The sequence below is a fragment of the Psammomys obesus genome, unplaced genomic scaffold (genome assembly GCF_907164565.1).
Source record: "Psammomys obesus unplaced genomic scaffold, mPsaObe1.curated_primary_1811, whole genome shotgun sequence".
NCBI classification, from domain to species: Eukaryota; Metazoa; Chordata; class Mammalia; order Rodentia; family Muridae; genus Psammomys; species Psammomys obesus.
The window spans coordinates 24,313,503-24,335,772 of NW_026585504.1; the positions used below are offsets into that span (position 1 = coordinate 24,313,503).

At 37.0% G+C, this 22,270-nt stretch overlaps 2 protein-coding genes across 3 annotated transcripts in view; one reads left to right on the forward strand and one right to left on the reverse strand.

Annotated features, from left to right (window-relative positions):
- Muc15 (mucin 15, cell surface associated) overlaps positions 1–2,766 on the reverse strand; it is a 35,483-nt gene extending 32,717 nt beyond the window's left edge. The window contains exon 1 of one of the 2 annotated variants that reach the window (XM_055599187.1): positions 2,744–2,766. The gene's annotated coding sequence lies outside the window, so the exon portion shown is untranslated. Of the gene's footprint in view, positions 1–595; positions 610–2,743 lie in introns of those variants that run through there. The other variant, XM_055599179.1, reaches the window with a different exon arrangement.
- The window catches only part of Ano3 (anoctamin 3), a 177,778-nt gene that overhangs the window by 142,536 nt on the left and 12,972 nt on the right, over positions 1–22,270 (forward strand). Inside the window, exons 12-18 of the mRNA XM_055599197.1 lie at positions 1,385–1,467; positions 1,875–2,015; positions 2,833–2,997; positions 12,990–13,026; positions 15,300–15,411; positions 16,179–16,236; positions 21,501–21,598. Coding sequence (XP_055455172.1) covers positions 1,385–1,467; positions 1,875–2,015; positions 2,833–2,997; positions 12,990–13,026; positions 15,300–15,411; positions 16,179–16,236; positions 21,501–21,598 — 694 coding nt within the window. The remainder of the gene's footprint in view (positions 1–1,384; positions 1,468–1,874; positions 2,016–2,832; positions 2,998–12,989; positions 13,027–15,299; positions 15,412–16,178; positions 16,237–21,500; positions 21,599–22,270) is intronic.

Genomic DNA, 22,270 nt, shown 5'->3' on the forward strand with positions numbered 1-22,270 from the left:
ATAGCCAAATTTTGGGCAGAGTGCCGGAATCGTTACTGAAGAAGAGGGAGATGGAAAGACTTGGAGGGGACAAGAACTCTACAGGGAGACCAACAAAGCCAAAAAACCTGGGCCCAGGGGTGCCTGCAGAAACCAATACTCCAACTAAGGACCATGCATGGAGAGGACCTAGATCCCTGACCAAAGAAGCCCATTGGCTGCTCAGTTTCCAAGTGGGTTCCTTAGTAAAAGGTACAGGGGCTGTCTCTAATATGAACACAGTGGCTGGCTCTTTGATCACCTCCCACGGGGAGGGGGTGTTAGTTACAGCCTTGCCAGGCCACAGAAGAAGATGATACAGTCAGCTTTGATAAGACCTAATAGGCTAGGGTCAGATAGAAGGGGAGGAGGTCCTCCTCTATCAGGGGAATAGGGAAAGGCCATAGGGGGAGAAAAAGAAGGGTGGTTGGGACTGGAAGGAGAAAATGGAGGAGGCTGCAGTGGGAATACAAAGTGAATAAATTGTAATAAATAAATACATAAATAAAATTAAATAAAAATAGTATTTTGCTGATTGTATTGTAATACTTCCTCATTATAGGCACATTATACTTACAAAGACCAGTGTCGTCTTCTGCTAGACATGATGATCACTGAGGTTATCATGCCTTAACCAAAATACAAGAACAGCAAATAAATGGATACTTATACAAATTGCACAGTACACATTCAGGATGTACAGTTGAGCTCTTAGCTAGAGGCCCAAAATCTTCAAAGGTGTAAAGTATAGCCACAGTTTTCTCTTGCTTTTTATGCAGAAATTTCACATAATAACTGAGGCAATATTACTATTTTTTCATCATGTCTCCTTCAGCTTATACATGGCCAAGTATGCTTCACAGAATCTTCTCTACTTTCCCTTTTTTTCATATTTCCATCAAGACAGCCTTGAACCTTATCTCTTTCTTTCACACCACTTCTCCCAAGTCTTGGTTGAGTAATACCAGGTTTTGATTATCATTGGTAGATGAGAATTTATAGTTTTGAGATAATTTTGAGTAAACATGAGAAAGACAATAGCATTTATTGCTCTAATCTTGAACTTTTTTCTTAGCATCATTTTTGATTATATACCATGCCAACAAAAGTGTCATCAATTTCCGTGTTAAAAAGTGCCTTCCTTTAGGCACGCATACAGAGAACATTATATGAATACCAGAAAGAAGTATGGTAGCAATACGAATTCCAATATTTATTGAATAACAAGTTAGTTACTTTAAACTGTTCAATTTAATGATAAAATATACCAGCCTGAAGAAAAGCAATGTTGTGTATTTGAGGTGGTAAATTATATCACTGTATTATCTTTATTATTGTTATTATTACTATTATCATTATTTTATAGCCACAGTCTTTCTCGAGTTTTGGAAAAGAAGAAGAAATATCCTGACTTACACTTGGGATCTTATTGAATGGGAAGAAGAGGAGGTAAGCTATTGGGAAAGCAGAAGTTAAGGAATCTGGGGAATCACTTAAAGCCCAGAACTACACAATGCACTAATATCAGACTAGAAGTAGATTCCCACCATTACATTATACTGACAAGATTCACTGCTTCATGAAGGCAATAGGGGTAAAGGGTGAAACATATGTTGTTAAAACCATTTCTGTAACGTTTTCTTAAAGTGGATCCATTAAAAAAATGTGCTTATTAAAGTACACCCCAGGGTTTAGTTGAACTGTAAGTGGCATCATTTTTTAAAAGGTTGCATCTTTGAGAAAACAACACAAATGTACTCTGAGATCAAGATTTTTTGCTAAAAAACTCAAAAGCTTTTTTTTGTTGTTGTTAGTTTGTGGACTTTCTATTTAGGTAACCTTAGTTTCTCCCACAGGAAACGCTTCGCCCCCAGTTTGAAGCAAAATATTACAGGATGGAGGTGATAAACCCCATCACAGGAAAACCCGAGCCTCAACAGCCTCCGTCTGACAAAGTCATGCGGCTTCTTGTGTCTGTCTCAGGAATCTTCTTCATGGTAAAATATGGTCATCACTTTGACAGTGTTGGCGGGATGCGGGGTTTAGAAGGGTTATTCTCACATACCAACTCATTGTTCCATCTTAAGAATGCAAAAGAAAATTACTGTTTTCAATATCATTTTAATAGTACATAATTATATATTAAATACACAGTAAATAATATATAAACAATCGTCAGCCTGTGACATTTTCCCAGACCAGCTTGTTGTCTCTTTGAATAAGACACTTATTTGAAGAAACAACTAAGACAAAGTGGAAATTCTGAGAGGTGGCCTGTATAAAGCTAAATATCACCTTAAAAACTAAGCACTGTCTTTAGAGGAGAAATGTAGGTAGAATTTGAGTGTTAGTATGATAAGTGTTTTCATACTGAAACAACTCAAATAATTCTCCTTTCTCTTTTGATTTTGATTTTGGTTTTGTTTATTCATTGATTTCTTTCCTTTTTTGGGTGCTGTAGATTGAATTGAGAGCCTTACGCATGCTAGTAATATAGAATGTACACATGTAAAGTAACATAGAATATGTGTACTTCACACATGTAACATGATGTTTTGAAGTATACTGGCGAGCAGTCCTTAGTTCTAGCTAACCAAAAACATATTAACCTCATGACATTCATATGTCTAAGCTTACATCTTACGCTGCTTTTCAACTCTCGTTTAACTCCCTTCTTTAAGGAAGAAAATATAATTTATACACACTCTCCCAGAAAGATAAATACCTTCAACTTATGGAGTATCCGTGTGTATTTTGCCTTCCGTTTGTTAGTAACCCAGAACAGAGTGTCCTTTCTGCTCTCTCACTTTGCAGATCTCCTTGGTCATCACAGCAGTGTTTGCAGTTGTGGTGTACCGCCTGGTTGTCATGGAACAGTTTGCATCATTCAAGTGGAACTTCATCAAACAGCACTGGCAGTTTGCTACATCTGCTGCTGCTGTCTGTATCAATTTTATAATCATCATGCTGCTGAATCTTGTAAGTGCTTGTGGCATTAGTTTTCAATAGGCACACAGACAGTGAGAAAGGACCATATTTCCCTAGTATTGAAGTGTGTGTGTGTGTGTGTGTGTGTGTGTGTGTGTGTACATACATATGTATTTCTCTTCCAAATAACTCATTAATTAGAAGTATTTAATTCAGCCTGTTTTATGCACTGGATGTTTTTGTTTGTTTGTTTTGTTGGTTCATCCTGTTTTTGTTTTGTTTTTGTGACAGTGTTTCACTAGGTAGCTGGTAGCTCTGGCTGCTCTGGACCTCCTATGTAGACCATCTATCCATCTATTCATTCATTCATTCATTCATTCATTCATTCTCTCTCCCTTCCTACATCCTGCTCTGTGTTTGTGTGTGTGACTCTGTGACACTTTTTAATGTGCAAGTTATGGTAGGGAGCAAGTTAAGTCCTTGTTAATACGTGTTCCTGACATGGGCATGGCAGTGTCAAAGACTCCAGTGACTTAGACCCATCAGAAATGTCAAAGCTTCTCTCCTGCTATGCTCGGGGAAATGGAAAATCATTCTCTCCTGGCCCAAGGGCAAATGTTGATAATTTAAGTGAAAAATGTCCACAAAGATGTTTATAGTCAGATGACTGCTCTCCTACAGAGATTGCTCCTGCTGAGATCAGCTAACCCTGCCTCCCTGTTCAGCTGTGCACGATAAACAGGCTGGGCTTCCAGGAGGCTGTAGCTTGTCCATCCAAGAGCCCAATCCAATGGATTGCAGCTTTTTGCCCATGTGACTGTATGTTTGTCTTTTCTTCACTCCTTTTCCACCCCAGTGAGGTCAGTCTTTAAAAGATGTAGGAAGTTATCTTCTTTGGTTCTACATGATCATCATGTCAGATTACTATGTCATAATTTCTAAACAGAACATCTTTTGGTTCTAAAATCACATGCATGTATTGACTCATATTTGAAATGTCTATGTATTATGTGGACACATGATGCCTGGGCTAGCTCTTAAGAGCTGCTGTCAATCAAAAGCAACTTTCTCTGAACATGTAAGTCACTAACGAACAATTAAAGATAGTATCTGTTCTTTAATTTTTTGTCAACCCATTATGTCCAGTATATTAATAGAGAAACTGGGATCCACACAACTTTAAATTGTCTCAGCACTCTCTCTCTGTTTCTCTATCACTCTCTCAAACACACTTAGTGTTAATGCAAATGTATTTTTATCATGAGATATTTTTTATAAATAACATATAAATACACTAGTGATGATATTATGTCAGAGAATATACATTTGTGTTCAAATGTCCTTAACACTGATATGGCATATTTTGCCAGGAGGGACTGGGACAATTGATTCTTAAACTTAAGATGGCAGAAAAGACTTTAAGAGAAAAAAATGAATAGTAAATTTTACTATAAAAATGAACAAACTTTACTTCCAGACCAAAAGTTACCACTTTTAAAATAAATTCTGTTATTCGTTTTCAGTTTAATCTACAAAAAGATGATGATATATAAATATAGATATAGATATATAGATATATAGATATACTATTCCCAAATAGGTCATAAAATCATATAGTGTTCAATAAACACTGAAAAACATAATCTTAGATAATTTACAATTTTACAAATTAATGTAGAATTTAATCAAAGAAATAGCAATGAACCTGATTTAAAATATATCTGTTAAAGATAAGAACAAAAATGAAGATTAAGAGTATTTTCAAGTAGATGATTACTTCCGGTAAAAATCTAAACACCATCAAATTAATCCTCTGAAAGTAAAACTGTGGATTTTTCCCTGTGTCAATACTGTCTGATATTGACATTTTGAATTTTCTAGATTATCAACAATAACATTATAGTCCATTTAAAATTAGCAAAAAGTCAAACTTTTATCCTAATTTCTGTTACTGTAGTTTAAGGAAATTGTCAATGATGCAATCCAAGTTAGTGGAAAAGATATAAACATCATGGTATTTTTCAGCATGGCAAAACTTGGAAAAAAATAAAACCCATAAAAGAATGTTAAATTATATTATGTAAACTATATAAAGACATAATCTACTTAAATACAATTTCAATATCAAGACATAAAATACAGTTATTAAGAAATAATATAAAATTTTACATGATTGTATTAAAAAAATACATACATCTATACACTCATCCCATTCTAAATCACTTTTATATTCAGCTAAGTTTCTCACAAAAGATTCTTTTATTTCCTCTTAACCCTAATATATCAAACTTTGGCTAAGTTCCCAGCATGCCAGACTGTAGTTTCACTACCCTCGTCGTTATCACTAATCTCTTTCCTAGCTTTATGCTGAGTTACCACCATTGGCCAGAAACACAACTGGCTCTCACACTTGTGGTTTTTGCTCCCTCCCATAAACTTCAGATGTAAGGATTGTGGCAGGTGGTTGAGTGGCTAGAGCTGTTGCCATACAGATGTGTATCTGAGTTTGGATCCCCAGAACCCTTATCAAACTGGACTTGGTAGTATGTATCTGAAATTGTAGGGCTCCTCCTGGAGGGAGATGTGAGGTGTAGACAGAAGACTCCCAGGAAGTTCATGGGCCAGTTAGCCCGCCACATGCTGCAACCATAAGAAGACTGCATCTGGAAACGGAAGCTGAACCCCATCACAGACTTGCATATGCAAACATGACATGTACATGCAGGCTCGCACCTTCAAACACAAACATATGCAGGGCATCAGACACAGACACACACACGTAAGTGTAAGAAGTATGTAAAGAAAAAAGTGGTTCAAATACATTTTCTCACTGAGTGTCTGTTTTTGGTAGAGGCCTAATATATTTTTGTTTACAGAAGGCAAATACTGAAGTCAATAAAATGAGTCTCTGCCTGTACAGACCTCTGATAGTAGCTGAGGGCAGTACAAGTCTTCTCAACACTGCAAAGCCAATACCCACGGTTCCTAGGAGAACTCAGGCAGAACCAGAATTCCATTTTCACATATGTCTGTTTGTTGCACAGTTTCACATTAATATTGAGGTATTATTAAACTACATGTTTTCCTTCTCTGTTGCAACTAACCATGCAGAAGATCTGTAGATGTGTTTAGCATAAGCAAGGTAACTGTACAGCCGCCGAACAAATGTGAAAATAATGTTACATTCTCCAGAATAATCAGTGTAAGTTAATAATGCTCTCCAGAAATTACATATGTGCTAGCTATCCAACATTTAAAAGCACTTCATTCATTATTAAACATTATTCCTAAGTCACCTGAATATACAAGGTTAACTGAAGAGGTTAAAACAAGTAAAGACATAACAAAATACCAAATATTATATTACCAAAATCTTCATCTGACTGTCCAAATGCTCCCTCTTGCTCTGTTGTTTTCAGGTCAAACTCTGCAACAAAAAATCCTACGTATGAAGGACTGAGCCTAAGTAAAGATATTCTATTACTCTAACGTGCTTTTCAGCTCTAATCTGAATGCATTAAGTTATAAAATATAAGCATGGAGAAATAATTTAAACAAGGCAAACATTTTTCTTTGATTTGATCATCTTTCAGGTTCTCTAGGCAATACAAGGTATTCCACAAAGCAAATGCTATTCTTACTTCTTTTTTTTCCTCTTTATTCTATTTCTGATGGCTTGTTGTGAATTCTGCTTCTGAACCTTTAATACCCAAGCCCTGCCCTGCACTTTATCTGTTTTCTTAGTTCAGTAAAAGGGATCTAACAGCTTAGACTGCCTGTGTCTGTCTCAGCCCATCTCTCACTTGCCACATAGAAGTTGAAAGGATTTGTGTAAATTGCACAGTTGGGTATTTTCTTTTTAAAAATTTTAAATATTTATTTATTATTTATTACAATTTATTCACTTTGTATCCCTGCTATAGCCTGCTCTTTCATTTCCTCCCAAGCCCACCCTCCTTCCCTCTTCTCCCCCTATGCCCCTCCCCTAGTCCACTGATAGGGGTGGACCTCCTTCCCTACTATCTGGCCCTAGCTTATCAGGTCTCATCAAAACTTGCTAAATCATCTTCCTCTGTGACCTGGCAAGGCTGCACCCCCCAGTGGGAGGTGATCAAAGGGCCTGCCACTGAGTTCATGCCAGAAATAACCTCTGCTTCCCTTACTTAACTTGGAGACTGTGTTGCCTATGGGCTACATCTGAGCAGGGGGAGTAGGTTCTCTCAATGCATGGTCTGAATGCATGCTCAACCATTAACCCACAGTTGGAGCATTGGTCTCTGCAGGCACCCCTGGGACCATATTTCCTAGCTCTGTTGATCTCCTTGTGGAGCTCCTGTCCCCTCCAGGTCTTTCTAGCTGCCCCCTCTTCCGTAAGATTCCCTGCACTCTGCCCAAAGTTTGGCTAAGAGTCTCAGCATCTGCTTCAAAACCCTGCTGGGAGCAGTCTTTCAGAGGCTCTCTGTGGAAGGTTCCTGTCCTGTTGCTTGTTTTCTTCTACTTCTGATGTCTATCCTGTTTGCTATTCTGAATGGAATTAAGCATCTTCCCTAGAGTCCTCTCTGTTAACTTCTTTAGGGCTATAGATTTTAGTATGTTTATCCTATATCTTTTGGCTAATATCCACTTATAAGTGAGTGAGTATATATCATTTGTGTGTTTCTGCATCTGGATTATGTCACTCAGAATGATCTTTTCTAGTTCCTACAATTTGTCTGCAAATTTCATGATTTCCTTGATTTTAATTGCTGAGTAGTATTCCATTGTATACCACAATTTCTGTATCCATGCCTTTGTTGAGGGACCTATGGGTTGTTACCAGATTCTGACATTTACAAATGAAATGGCTATGAACATAGTTGAGCAAATGTCCTTGCTGTATAGTTGAACATGTTTTGGATATATGCCCAGGAGTGGTATAGCTGGATCTTGAGGTAGCACTATTCCTAATTGTCTGAGAAAGCACCAGATTGATTTCCAAAGTGGTTGTACAAGGTTACATTCCCTCCAGCAATGGAGGAGGATTTCCCTTTCTCCTCATCCTCTCCAGCATATGCTGTCACTGGAGTTTTTTATCTTAGCCATTATGATGGGTGTAAGGTGAAATCTCAGGGTTGTTTTGATTTGCATTTCCCTAATTGCTAAGGATGTTGAGCATTTCTTTAAGTGTTTCTCTGTAATTTGATATTCCTCTACAGAGAATTCTCTGTTTAGGTCCATACTCCATTTTTTAAATTGGATTAGTTGGTTTGTTGGTTTTTAACTTATTGAGTTCTTTATATATTCTGTTATTAGCCCCTGTCAGATAGAGGATTGGTGAAAAGGTTTTCCCAGTCTGTAGGCTGTCGTTTTGTTCTGTTTACAGTGTCCTTTGCTTTAAAGAAGAATTATTTTCATTCCTTTCTCTATAAATTGTATATTTGCTTGCTTGGCGAAGGAGACGCTGCTTATATATCAGCAAGTGTTATTTTTTTTTAATTTTCTTTGTCTAAAGCTATCCCTTCTTCCCTCTGTCCCTTCTTCCCTGCCTTCTTTCTTCCCTCCCTCCTTCCTTCTCTCTCTTACCTTGTCTTGTCTACATTCCAGCATGAAGAACCACTAACTCTCTCTTGCCCTGCACTTTCCTAATTCACACCCGTACATTTTTGATTCAGGGAGCTTTCTCTGTCTGAATTGTTCCTTTTTTTTTTTTTCCTTTTGTCTCCTGGGAGAATATCTCCTCATCATTGAAAATAACAGTTAAGAATAATTTCCTTCTTAAAGCCTTTTGTCAGTCTCATACATAGAATTCTCTCTTTGTTTTTATTCTTGTCATGAGGTTCTTGGATTGCCTGCTTATTCTCATCTGTAATAGTCAGCAAAGGAATTAAACAACCTCTTTGTGACCATTGTTCTGTTGCTTGTCTTAACTTTTTTCCCAGTATTAAAATGTTGAGTTCACTTAGATGCAGCCACAACTTCATTTTCCTGCTGTCGTTTGTTGTATGCTTTAATCCAGATCCCTAGGTCTTGGTTTAATGCTGCCATAACATTTAAAATACATATATTGAACAAATTTGAAGGTTTTTATTTTCCAAATATTCTAGTGTCCTGCATATTATGTGACCAGGTTAATTTTTGTTACTACAATTGTATTCTTAGTGTCTTTCAAGTCTGCAGTGTTTATTTTAATTTAAATGGAACCAAAGGCTGTACTTGCCTCTATAATACACAAATTGAAAGAGGCATATCATGACATCTCCAAATAAATATTTAATTGCACTGAAAAATATGTCCTACTGTAATCAAATTTGAGAATAATTCCATTATAGTAATCATAAAAGTAATCTTAAATGTGTGTCCCATTCAAACTACAAATCAAGTTGCCTGAAGTATCTTCTTTATGGAGTTAGAAAAAAATAATATTAAAACAAAACATTTCAGAACTCTCTGTTGATTCTGATTCAGTCCATAAAAATAGCATTAGAAAAAAAAATCACTAATTTGAGAGATCTAAAATAATACTGATGCATAGCCAAGATGAGAAACTGCATCTCCAAAGAATAAACTGCAAATAATTCAAGAATAACTAAAATTTCAATTTCTTGTTTTAACATGCATTTGCCAAACATATAGCTAAAAATCTGGAAGAACAGAATTTGCATAAAAAGTTGGTTTTTAGTTCCTTTTCTGACTTTGTTTCCCCTATTCATGTTGCTGTCAATACCACAGCTACTATAACAAATGGGGATATTCTCAAAAATATTTCAATGAAAACAAAAATGTGAAATTGTTCCCAAATTATATATTCTTGCTGCTTGACAGTTAAGCCTGAACTGATTTTGTCACATTGTGGTAAATTGACAGCTGCCTGGCACTGCAAACATAGGGTAATTTTTCAACAAAATAACAAGCAAACAAACAAAAACCAAAAAGAAAGTAAGAAAGATCTCAGCAAATGCACTCTTGTGCTTTGAAACTTCCAGGAGTGAGACACTGAAACTTTGACTGCAAGACCGGTCAAGTGCTGGCCTCTTTTGAGTCCTTCTGTGATCCTAAAGGTGTTTAGTGTACAGAGTATATAATGCAGGGGTAGGAGGGACCTCTAGGCTGATACAAATCACTTGCATTAGTTCTATAGTCCTCTTAATCTTGGACTTCTATCTGTAGAGACATATATTTCTATACTTATTTCAAGGGCCCAATCACTGCAACGGAAAAATCTTAAAAAGCTACCTTTGCCTTCCCTGAATGCCCAGGTATCTTCTAACCAATTATGGCAAATATGTTAGTACAGAATGAGATGGGTCAAAGATTTGGACCAATCCTTAACTAGGAAAGGAATTCATGCAGGATGATTCATTTAGTAAAAGGCTTGACTTTCTAAAAATAATGTGCTTGTTTATTTTGTTCTTGTCTGGGCCCATGTTCACAGTTTCTAGAAATCAAAAAGGAACAGATACTAGAAAAATCAGTCTCTTAGACTTTGCATGTCTGTTTAGAACATCTTTTCAGTGGAACTTGGACAGTCATGCTCTGACGCAGAGAGAACACACACAAAAATAAGTGCAAAAATCCCTGATCTGCCCTTCCTGCATTTGTTGCTCTTTTCTTCCCCGTTTATTTTTATATAACACCAACAAAGCATTAGTGAAAAGCTGATGCCCTCTAAGCTTAGAAAGAATTCTAAAATGATTGCCCAGGCCAAATATGCCCTAAAAACCCATTTCTCTCCATTTCATCAATTACTAATATGCTCTCCTATTTTTGACACTCTTGTCCTAAGTTTTTGCCCATTTTGAAGAGATTATCAGTCTCAGGACCTTTGCACTCTTGTTCATTTTGCCAAGGTTTTTACTCAATCCAGATTTCCGGTTGACACTATCCCTTGCTTCTGGAGGAATTCTCATATTCTTTAAGAGGCTTTCCTCTTAAAGTTATATTTTTTACCTTTTTTTTTTTTGAGACAGGGTTTCTTTGTGCATCCCTGGCTGTGCTGGAACTCCCTCTATAGACCAAGCTGGCCTCAGACTCTCAGAGATCTGCCTGCCACTGCCTCCTGAGTGCTGGGATTAAAGGTGTGTGCCACCACCATCTGGGTTTACCCCTTGACATACGTGTTGGCCATTTGTGCCTTCCACTGGCAATTATTCATGAAAACATAGACTATATCTGCATAGTTTTCTATTATTTGATTTTTCCAAACAGGATCTAAAATACTAGAAATTACTGATGAATTTCTAATATAGTAACAGTATATGAGCAAGCTATATTGTGCTTGCTCTATTCAATGGGGGTCATTTTAGAAGCTCTCCAGTATGGTTTCATACATATTATATAAAAGGATTAGAATCAGAGTGGTTGTCTACGATCCTACTCATTTTCCTACCCCAGTTATACAGCCATTTCGCTTCAAATATTCAAATTCACACACAGACAGCCTGCTCTCCCAGCACAGTTGCTACCATACGTCATATATTTGAGAGCATTTAAGTCATGGATGCTTCCTGCCTTTAGAGTTGGACTCAACAAGGTGTTTTGTGGTCCGACTGTGGAGAAGCATATTGTTGGTGCCAATGAGCTGTGTCATTTAGGTCTAGACGATTCCTTAATTACCTTGGATAAGTTTCTAAAAACAATTTGAAACTTTCCTTTAGATGTTATTGTCGTCTCCTCTTGCATCCAGCTTAAGATGTTTCATCAAACACTTGTATATGGATTTTATGTGCCAAGTACTAAGGCAGTGCATAGATGGTGGAAATCCTCACAACAGAACATTCTAATTGTACTTCTTGCTTAGTACTTACTGTATTCCATCAGGCCACGTGACTGATATTCTCGGTCTTAGTTCCCTGTTCGTGAAATGGGGTATTATACGTCTTTGACAAAACTGTTGTTCTGTAATTATATATGGAAAGTGCCGGCACAATCAAAATAGTGTAAATGGCAACTATTTAAACAGAATTGGCTTTCAGTCCTCATGAGGGCATTCTGCTCAGTGTTGCAAAACAGTGGCTGGTCAAATGTTATTTGTCATATGATAAAGTCCTCTCTGTTAAAATCCTTAGAGAACCTGTTATTGGCATCTGACTTTATAACTGGGGCATGGAAAACAGCATGGGACAATGTGGGGCATGGAAAACAGCACGGGGCAATGAGCGTAACGTGCTCACAAAATCAAAGTAATCTTGTTTTAAAATTAGAAAATATTAGTTCATTAATAGAAGTAAAATAAAATCAAAATAAATTCAGACAAAACATGCATTAGGGAGAGAAGAGTATTGACTTAATTAAATGTGTCACGAGATAATCTTGATCTTAAAAAGAGGTAGTTTTGGATCATGCCTAAGATGAAAGAGCAATTGTTTTATTGAAAGAACAGTCAGAGAATATGAACAATTCATTAAATATTCAACTGCGCTCCTTGAATTCCAAATACTTTGGGCATGGTTATCGTTTGGTTTTGTTCTGATCTATTTTTTTGTATGCATGCATGTGTCTGGGTGGTGTGTGTATGTCATGGGCATATGGATACGTGATCTCCCAAGGCTGTAGTTTCAGACAGTTGTGAGTCTCATCTCAGCCTCTAACTACCTGAATGAATTTGGTTAATTTTACTCTTAGTTTGGAGAGTAGATACTCGATGAAAATTACAATAGCAACAAAGAGTGGTTTTGTGGATGAGGTCTCTATATGTATACCTCTACATGTATTTCTAAGCTCATTTATATTTCAGACATTTTGAGTGCATGTATAGATCACTACGTACTATATTAATACATATTTTTAATATTTTTTAAATATTTACTTCATGTGCATGTGATAAAGGTATCAGATCCCTAGGAACTGGCGTTACAGACAGTTGTGAACCATGTGGGTGAACTCTGGTCCTTTGGAAGAGCAGACAGCACTCTTTAACCACTGAGACATCTCTCCAGCCCCTAATAAATATTTTTCACTTTGCTAAAAATATATCCACCTTATAGACACCCTTTAGACACTTCTTTAAAGAATATAAATTATAGCACTATCTAAAAATTAATATTTATGTGTATACTATTTTGTAGGCTTACGAAAAAATTGCATACCTCCTGACTAACTTAGGTAAGTTCATTTTTCCTATTTTAGTTGTAGCTAAGTAAATAACTATGCATATTAGTCTTTAAATATTTAGTGTATTTTACCATTTTGTGTCTTCAGTTATGCAAGTGCTTACAAATAACCAGAGAGGTGGGGCTGGAAGTTGATCTACATTAAACAACACAAGGAAGCCAAGCATGTCATATGACACTATCCACCAAGAAGCTAGGGAACATAGTCATCATTACTTTTGGAATTTTTTTCTCAGACTTATCAGTTCTTTGCCCTTCATTCCTTATGTATGTAATGAATGTGGAGAATATACATCACAAACATGGTTCTGCCCCTGTGTGGAAGTCAGAGGAAACTTTACAGCAACTATTTTAACTCTCTCCTCCATAAAGAAGAGTGTAGGCTCTGGTGAGAACATATTGGCTAATTTTTTTCAATTTAAAAAAAAATTATAACAATTTATTCACTTTGTATCCTAGCTGTAGCCCCCTCCCTTGTCCTCTCCTAATCTCACCTACCCTTCCATCTGACCCTAGCCTATCAGTCTCATTAGGACTGGCTGCATTGTCTTCCTCTGTGGCCTGGTAAGGCTGCTCCTCCCTCAGTGGGAGGTGATCCAAGAGCCAGCCATTGAGTTCATGTCAGAGACAGTCCCTGTTCCCATTACTAGGGAACCCACTTGGACACTGAGCTGCCATGGGCTACATCTGTGCATGTGTTTTAAGTTATTTTCATGCATGGTCCTTGGTTGGAGTATCAGTCTCAGAAAAGATCCCTGTGCCCAGATATTTTGGTTCTGCTGCTCTCCTTGTGGAGCTCCAGCCCCCTCCAGGTCTTTCTATCTCCCCCTTCTTTCATAAGATTTCCTGCCCTCTGCCCAAATTTTGGCTATGAGTCTCAGCATCTGCTTTGATACCCTGCAGGGTAGAATCTTTCAGAGGGACTCTGTGGTAGGTTTTAATTTTTTAATTAGTTTATTCATTTTGTATCCCAGCTGTAGCTCTCTCCCTGATCTCTTCTATGACCTTCATCTTTCTTTGTGTCCCTTCTTGAATGTGTGCTCCTATGTCTCAACTTCTTAACCTCTTGATGGCAAGACTGAGTTTCATTGCTCAAGTACAAAGTCAACATCAGAGGCAACTATATCAAGTATTTATGTAGATATTAGAAGAAATAACTCACTGAGGATTAGTACAAAATCCCTACTGAGAAACCTCCATACCAGAAATACTGTAATCTTGGTCAGAATATATAGAAAGCTGAATAGCTCACTTTTAATCTATATTACTTCACAGAATGATTTGCCCTAATTAAAACTTAGAAATCTAGACTTTTTGATCATTTCAAATTTGGCCTATATGGAGCTTTTATTGATAAAACAGGGTCAGATGAAATGGGAGAAGGTCCTCCCCAATCAGTGGACTTGGAAAGAGACAGGGAGGAGATGAGGGAGGGAGGGTGGAATTAGGATGGAATAAGGGAGTGGGATACAGCTGGGATACAGAGTTAATAAAATGTAACTAATAATAAAAAAATAAAATAAAATTTTAAAAAAGTTAAAAAAAAACAAACAAAAAAAGAAAAGATACAAACAGATATTTCCACACCTGACTCTTTCCATAATGGCTTGTAATTATTTGTTCCTACATGTATAATTTTTTTATCCATTTCTATTTTGTAATCTATATACGTTCTTTTTTAAAATTCTTTATTAATTACACTTTATTCACTTTGTATCCCCCTGTGGTTCCCTCCCTTCTCCTGTTCCAATTCCTTCCTTCCTCCACCCTCTGCATGCATGCCCCTTCCCAAGTCCACTGATAGGGGAAGTTTTCTTTTCCTTTCTTCTGATCCTAGTCAATTAGGTCTCATCAGGAGTGGCTGCATTGTCTTCTTCTGTGGCCTGGTAAGGCTGCTTCTCCATCAGGGAGAGGTAATTAAAGAGCAGGCCAATCAGTTCATGTCAGAGACAGTCTTGTTCCTATTACAATGGAACCCACTTGGATCCTGAACTGCCATGGGCTACATCTGTGCAGGGGTCTTAGGTTATCTCCATGGATAGTCCTTGGGAAACAATAAGATCTGGAGAGGACAGGAACTCCACAAGGAGAGCAACAGAACCAAAAAATATGAGCACAGGGGTCTTTCCTGAGACTGATACTCCAACCAAGGACTATATACGTTCTTTTTCTTTTTTCCACTGCAAGCCTGAAAGGCCTTTTAGAAGTAGAACACTGATAGGATTTGTTCACTTCATGTGTGTCAGTAATCTGTGCTTCTTCTAGAATATCCTCGAACAGAATCAGAATGGGAAAACAGCTTTGCCTTGAAGATGTTCCTTTTCCAATTTGTCAACCTGAACAGTTCTATCTTCTACATTGCATTCTTTCTGGGAAGGTGAGTTAACTTTACACACGATGCCGTTGCCAGGGAGAAAGAAAAACATAAACAACATCTCTATTGCCAATTAGGAAACAGAAGTAGTGAATTCTTGACCTCTTCCTTCGAATGTTGTACTAATCAGATTTTATGTATTCGTACTCAGACAACCTCTGACAGCCACTACCACTTATATTTTGTGTATACACACAACATACAGAGAGAGTGGGAGAGAGAGAATGTCATGTTGAAATTCTAATTTATCACTAATTATTATTTTGCTTAGAGTAATAGAACTTTTATATATCTCTGATTTATAATTTTTTTTGGCGTGGAAACCAGAATATTAATTATTTTTTTCTTCCACTGATCTAACATTTGAGGTGGAAATAGTATAAAATTAACAAGCCCAGTTTGCTATATAGTTAACCCTCCATGTGGTGCCATGGGAACATTCAGAAGGTAGAAGCATTTTGAACAAAATCATTCCTCACATTATGATGATATCCATTAACTGGCCCCCACAATATTAGAATTCTACATGGAATAAAGTATTAAATGTCATCAGATTGATATATCTGTACTTCCTCTACTCATTGGTACTGAGTCCACGCGTCACGTTCTCTTTTTAAAACCAGTTAGTTTGATGTTGTTTAAGCATAGCAGATATCAACAGTGTGGGACAAACTGCACCAGTGAACAATTATGTCTACCCACACAAGGGCTCTGTGTGATTCGTCAGCAGGTGAACTTCACTTGTTAATGAATTCGAACACTCTTTACAGATTCGTCGGCCATCCAGGAAAATACAATAAACTTTTTGAGCGGTGGAGACTGGAGGAAGTAAGTAGCCGCATGAGAGTGGGTGTGTGCGTGGGAACCGATACAGGCCGGCGGCTGTGGGAGGTAATGGACTGAGGAGAGAAGATATCCCAGAGTTTTAGGGACACAGTTTGGAAGAGAAGAGATTTTTGTGTTCAACATGGGAAAATGGAAACAGATATATATCTTTAAATAAAAAAAAAAATGGTGCTTTTTCAGGTTAACACCAATGTACTGGCCTCTTCTTATTTTTAAATCATTTTTGTATGTTTGTTTTCTATTTACAAGCCACACGAATATAGTTCCCACAGTTTTACTCATTTTTGTCATTTGAGGAATGAATTTCTAAATGTAAAAAGGTTAGGTTTCCTCTGATGAAATGAAAATTCAGCCTTAAAATATCCAACATGGAATAGCCCGATGTATGTGTGTACATATACTGAAAGCTTTTGTTTCTTTATTGATTTACAATACATATAGCCCAGGGGAACAAGATGAAGGGGTGGGATTGCTGCATCTCATGAGGCCTCACTGAAACTCAGAAACTGTCCTTCAGAAAGTCAGCACTTCCTAGGATGGGGTGTCTCTTTGTCAGAGTTTTGGCAACAGAAGCATTTGAAAAGATCTGTCTAGGGAAAGAACAGCTTCTTTTGATTTCTTTTCTTTTTTTTTTTTTAATGGAAATTGAGGTAAGAAATCCTCTTTATGGCTGTGTTTATGTTATGTTTACCTCTGTGTGCTCTTCCGGTTCACTTTCATAAGACTTTCTCTGCTTATTAATTTGTAAACTATAAAATTTGAATCTCATATTTCAAGTTTGCTTCAGATTTTCTCAATTTCTTTCTCTTTTAAATTTTCCTTAATAGCTCATTTTACAAAAATATTTAGCATTTATCAAATGAAAATGACAGGGTTTTTGTTTTGTTGTTGTCATTTGCTTTTGTTGTTGTTGTTGTTAGTTAGTTAGTTAGATTTGAGAAAAGTTTACAGTGGGCTCTGAACTTCTTATATAGCAGAGGAAGGTCTTGAACTCCTAACCCCCTTGCCTCTAACTTCCAAGTGCTGGCACTACATGAGTGGACAAATATGCCTAGATTAAAAGGCACCTTTCTTATTGGTTTTCAGTATTGATATTATGCAACAAAATTTCTTCTTAATCCTAGGAACATAAAATAATTCAGTTTCATTAATATTATTTTATATTGTGATGATATTTATCAGTTCAAAACTTACTTTAGTGTGAAGAATAATCAAGTATTTTCTACCAAACAGATGCTATGTATTTAATAGTAAAAGCAGAGTCTATTTTGTTGAAGCCTATATCATACAATAGTGTCTATGGCTGGTCTCTGGTCTCCTGATCAGAATTATGTTCCTCTCTCAACCAAGGTGATTGTAATGATTCTATTGTAAAAGTCCAATGACTACATAATGTTCTTAATATGAGGCTGTAATTTAGAAAGAGTTAAGAAAAGATTATAAAAGAAAAGTGAAGGGAGGAATATTTCCAGTCTCTATAGAAAGCTCTTCAAAATCACTGGGAGACCTCACAAATGATGTCTTTCCAGGTTGTTCCAGGAATTGTCTCTGTACATGAATGAAGGCAAGAACTTTCTCAGAATACATGCTTTACAGTGAAAAGGCTGGGCTCAAATGATTTTTTGCCTTTACAATTTGTTCTTTACCCTTAATTCATCATTCACATCTATCCGGTTTTCCAGGCTGTATTGGCAGTAGTAACAACTAAGTTGGCAAGTTATTTATAGAAAAGAGTTAATTTACAAAAGAAAATAAGCACAACACTTCACCTAGGAAGAAAGTATGAGCACAGACTCAATGGCAAGCATCCAACAGAGAGTCTGCAATGGACAGACTAAGGGGAAATCTTCACAGATTGCTGCTGATGCTTATCACTGTTTTGGCTCCATGGCAATAGTTGTAGTATTCTGTGGCCAAAGACAAACAAAGCCTGAGGGTCATGGTACACTCGTAAGGCCCAGCACTTGAGAAGCTGAAAATTTAAGTAGGTTAGCTAGAGGAATCCCAAATCTGCGTGATCTGTTACAAAGAAAGACACTGTGGGGGGTGGGAGGGACACACTAAGACCTTCTATAACCCTGGTAAACATGGGATTGCCTGGAAGTCTCAAGTTTTCCAGTTCTCTTTTGTTCTGTTTTCCCATATGTCTGTCAATTTGTTTTTGTTGTTATTTATGGCCAGGAATAATACCCACATCCAACAAGAGCCTGGCCAGCCTAGTCACCCAGTTAATAATTTAAGAAATACTTGTCAGGAGGACTAGACTAGATGAGTTAGAAAGCCTAAGGTGGGAACAGAGTAGTTATAGCCATACAGTTGCACATTGATGCCCTTTTAGGACTACCACTACCATGTATCGTGTTCAAATGTTTGTTTACTATTGTTGTTTTGTTATTACTATTGCTGTTATTAAATTGTGAGAAGTCTTGACTAATCCTTGAAAGTTACAGAAAAATATATATAATACTGGTGTCAGAAAAAATGTCTCATAATCCTCCTGTACATTTCCCATTATAGATGAGAAGTGTGGTGGCTACATTGACCCACAACGGACTGAATGTTCTAGGGAAAAAATAATCAAGCATTTTAATTTACAATATACACTAAAAATCTACAATTTAGAAAGGATGAAAATTAAGGCTAAGTATTGACTCTAAATTTCTTCACATCAGAAGCAAGTGTGATCAAACTGTCACAGGCAGTTTCCCTCTGCAAAGGACAGTTTCACAGCCTTATTTGATAGCATTAATAACCATGTTGAGTGTGATGGAATCAGAAATGAGCAAATGCTTTGTCCTTGGATTCTAGTAATCTGTGTGCTAGGATTTCCCACTCTGTAAGATCTTATCAGGGACTCTTAGCTCCTTTTATTTTTAACCGGCAATAGGAAGAGGTAGCATAGAATTCTCAGTTGTGAAATTAAATTAACTTTTACATTTCAGAGAGAAGGCTCAATTGACAGTAAGCAGAACAAAGAAAAATATGATAGAATTTGTCAGAAGTTTTATAAAGGGGCTGTATTGGATTTGTGACCAATATTGGATAGTTAGGTGATATCTCATAAAAATGATGTAAATTTATTATTACATTGTTCTACATCGCTGACATTTATCAAGCACTTCCTACATGCTGACACAGTCCAGCAATTGTTATTAAGCGCTCTTTCCATAAAATTTCTTTAAATCCTCATAGTATTATTATTATTATATTAATTTTATAGATGAGTGGACAAAATAAAAAAAAAAAAACAAGTTTTATAATCTGCCTAAGGTCACAATGGTGACGAAATTATGATTCAAATGAAAGCAGCACAGCTTCAAAGTCTTGCTCTAACACTGTTTCCCAGCCACCATTGGGATGCAAGCATAGCCATGGAAATGAATTTGGCTGAGATGATTATTAATTACTGGCTCAGACAAGTGAGCTGGCTTTAGAGCAAAAACCCTTAAGTAGGTAAAGTAAAGGAACATGAAGTCTGGCAGTCCTGTCTATTCCCTGGCTTGCTCAAAGGAAGTATAACTAAAGACATTCAGCCTCCCTTTAGCCCTCTCTATACCACGTTCTCACCAAAATGAGAAAATACATGAAAACACTGAACTTTGGTTTGCTCATAAATGACTAGATTTTTCCACATATATCCATGCCCATTTGCACGTTCTAAGTATGAGATGTTTTACCAAATGAAGTTTAGTGTTTAAAGAATCACTATGTAAACTGAAAAAGCTAACAATGACCATCTTTCTTTGTTGTTCTCTATAGGAAAGATTTTTTAAATTATGAATCCTTCAAGGCTCAATATTAATAAATTCATTGTTTGTTAGAAAAATGATTCAATCATATATCTCTCACACTGTTTTCTTTCTCCTCTTGCTTATAATACTATATAGGTATGTCAAGCCTACACTCCAAGGCAACTGACATATTTGGTAAATAGAATTTATCATCGGCCTGATGCATTTGGGGGTGGAGGCCAGACTGTTCTTTCCTGAGTTGCCACCAAGTCTCTCTGTAAAAAATGAAGAACAGTCTTGTCAAGCTGTGATTGCCCCTGTATCTTAGAGATTCAGCTTCACGCACTCTACTGAACGCACTGATGGTATAAAGTGAGGAAGAATCCAGGGGGTCATACGTTCATGCTAGAAAGTGGAGGTGTACCAGTATGATCGAATCTGGATCCTGCTCGGCAATCAGCATGGCCTTGGGCACACCTACTTTCTGGCTCCAATTCTTCAGCCACTGGGCTGGAACAGGAAAAGCAGGCTCTTTTATGTTTTGTTTATTCCTTTTGAAGTCCCACCAGTACCAATTTGACAGAAATAGAAAGTATGGATCAAAGCCATAGAAATAATCATCCTTCTGAGCAGGACATGATCCCATTTCTAAAGATCCCGACCCATATTTTCCACCCGAATTGCTTTTTTAGCACAGTTTCAAGAGGCACATATTGGTCACGATGTTCAGCTAAGTCATACTTGTATGTGTGTGTGCATGTGCTCACATGCGTGCTTGTATGTTTTTCATGCCAACTTACTAGAAATATAAACAACAGCAAAAAATTAGCACAGAGAAAAAAATGTTCATATAAACCCAGACCTGGAGACCTGCAGGCTCCACTGAGGTTACCAAAAAAAACAACCAACCAAACAAACAAACACAAACAACAACAACAAAAACCTGTCCAGAAGAGAAGAAAATGGGGAGACATGAAATGAAAGGCAGTATTGCATTGTGCAACATTCCTGGACAGGGGACAAGGGGGAGGGGATGAAAATGGCAACCGCGTTGACTTAATTGCAAGGCCACTACTGCTACTTTTTTTTTTTTAACTCTGAGCCAGATGGGGAGGAATACATGGGAACTTATTAAAATGTCTGAATTTTTCAAAAAATCTAAAATTATTTCGAAATAGAAATTTTCCCAGAAACAAACCGTAAACACTGGGTCAGCATTATTTTTCTAATACCTTACTGTTCGCGGGTGTAAAACATTTGTCAGCATTCATTATATGTGACCATGACGGAAGGTGGGGAGCAGCAAGCACTCACTAAAAGCTACTCAAATTCTACCGCAATAACTCAAAGCTTCACCCAATGTCACTGTACCTGTTTCCATTTTTTCACACGAGAAAATGTGACCCAGATGTAAATTTTTTACTTTCCAATTTAAAGTTGGAGATACTCGAACCAGCTTGGGAGGAGGGGGCAGGAGGGAGCAGAATTCTCACAGCGCTCCCTGTTCTATTTTAGTGTCATCCCAGTGGCTGTCTGATAGACCTCTGCCTCCAGATGGGAGTCATCATGTTTTTAAAGCAAATTTGGAACAACTTCATGGAGCTGGGATATCCGTAAGCACATACTATCTTTAAATGTGTCTTGTGTATAGTTACAATTTAGAGATCATGAGCAGCGAGATGATGGGTTAGGTCCTGCTCCAACCATTACTAAATGTGTGATTGCCTGTAAGCTTAGGCTTTCTGAACCTCAATTTTTCACATCTTTAAGAAAAGATAAATGGGGAGATCAACTTCAGGAGCAGCTGTCGGGATTAAAGGAATGACTATATATAGAATACTTCAGCTTCTTAGCTATTTTTAAAACAAAAGCTTTGCAAAAAAAAAAAAAAGGAAATGACCCAATATAATTTAAATTTTAATTTTAAATAACAAATCCTTATGAATAGTGTGTATTATATCCATATACATATATGTGTATATGAATTTATATATTTAGTTTATATACAGATTCAAGGAAATCTCTTCTAAATGAAGCCTTCATGAGGAATTAAAGACTAGGGTTTGCCTCATGTACTTGCTGTGTCTTTTCCCCTTTAGACATCAAGAGTGTAGCCTAGGATTGGATCTTCCAGTATCACTTTATAAATTTCAACAGAATGTAATTGTAACCACTGTAGAATAGAAAACGATGATCATCGTGATCATCACACGTTCATCCTGATCATTATGTGTGGTCATCATCATGTGTGCATGTCAGCTACTCATGTAGATGGTGGCCTTGCT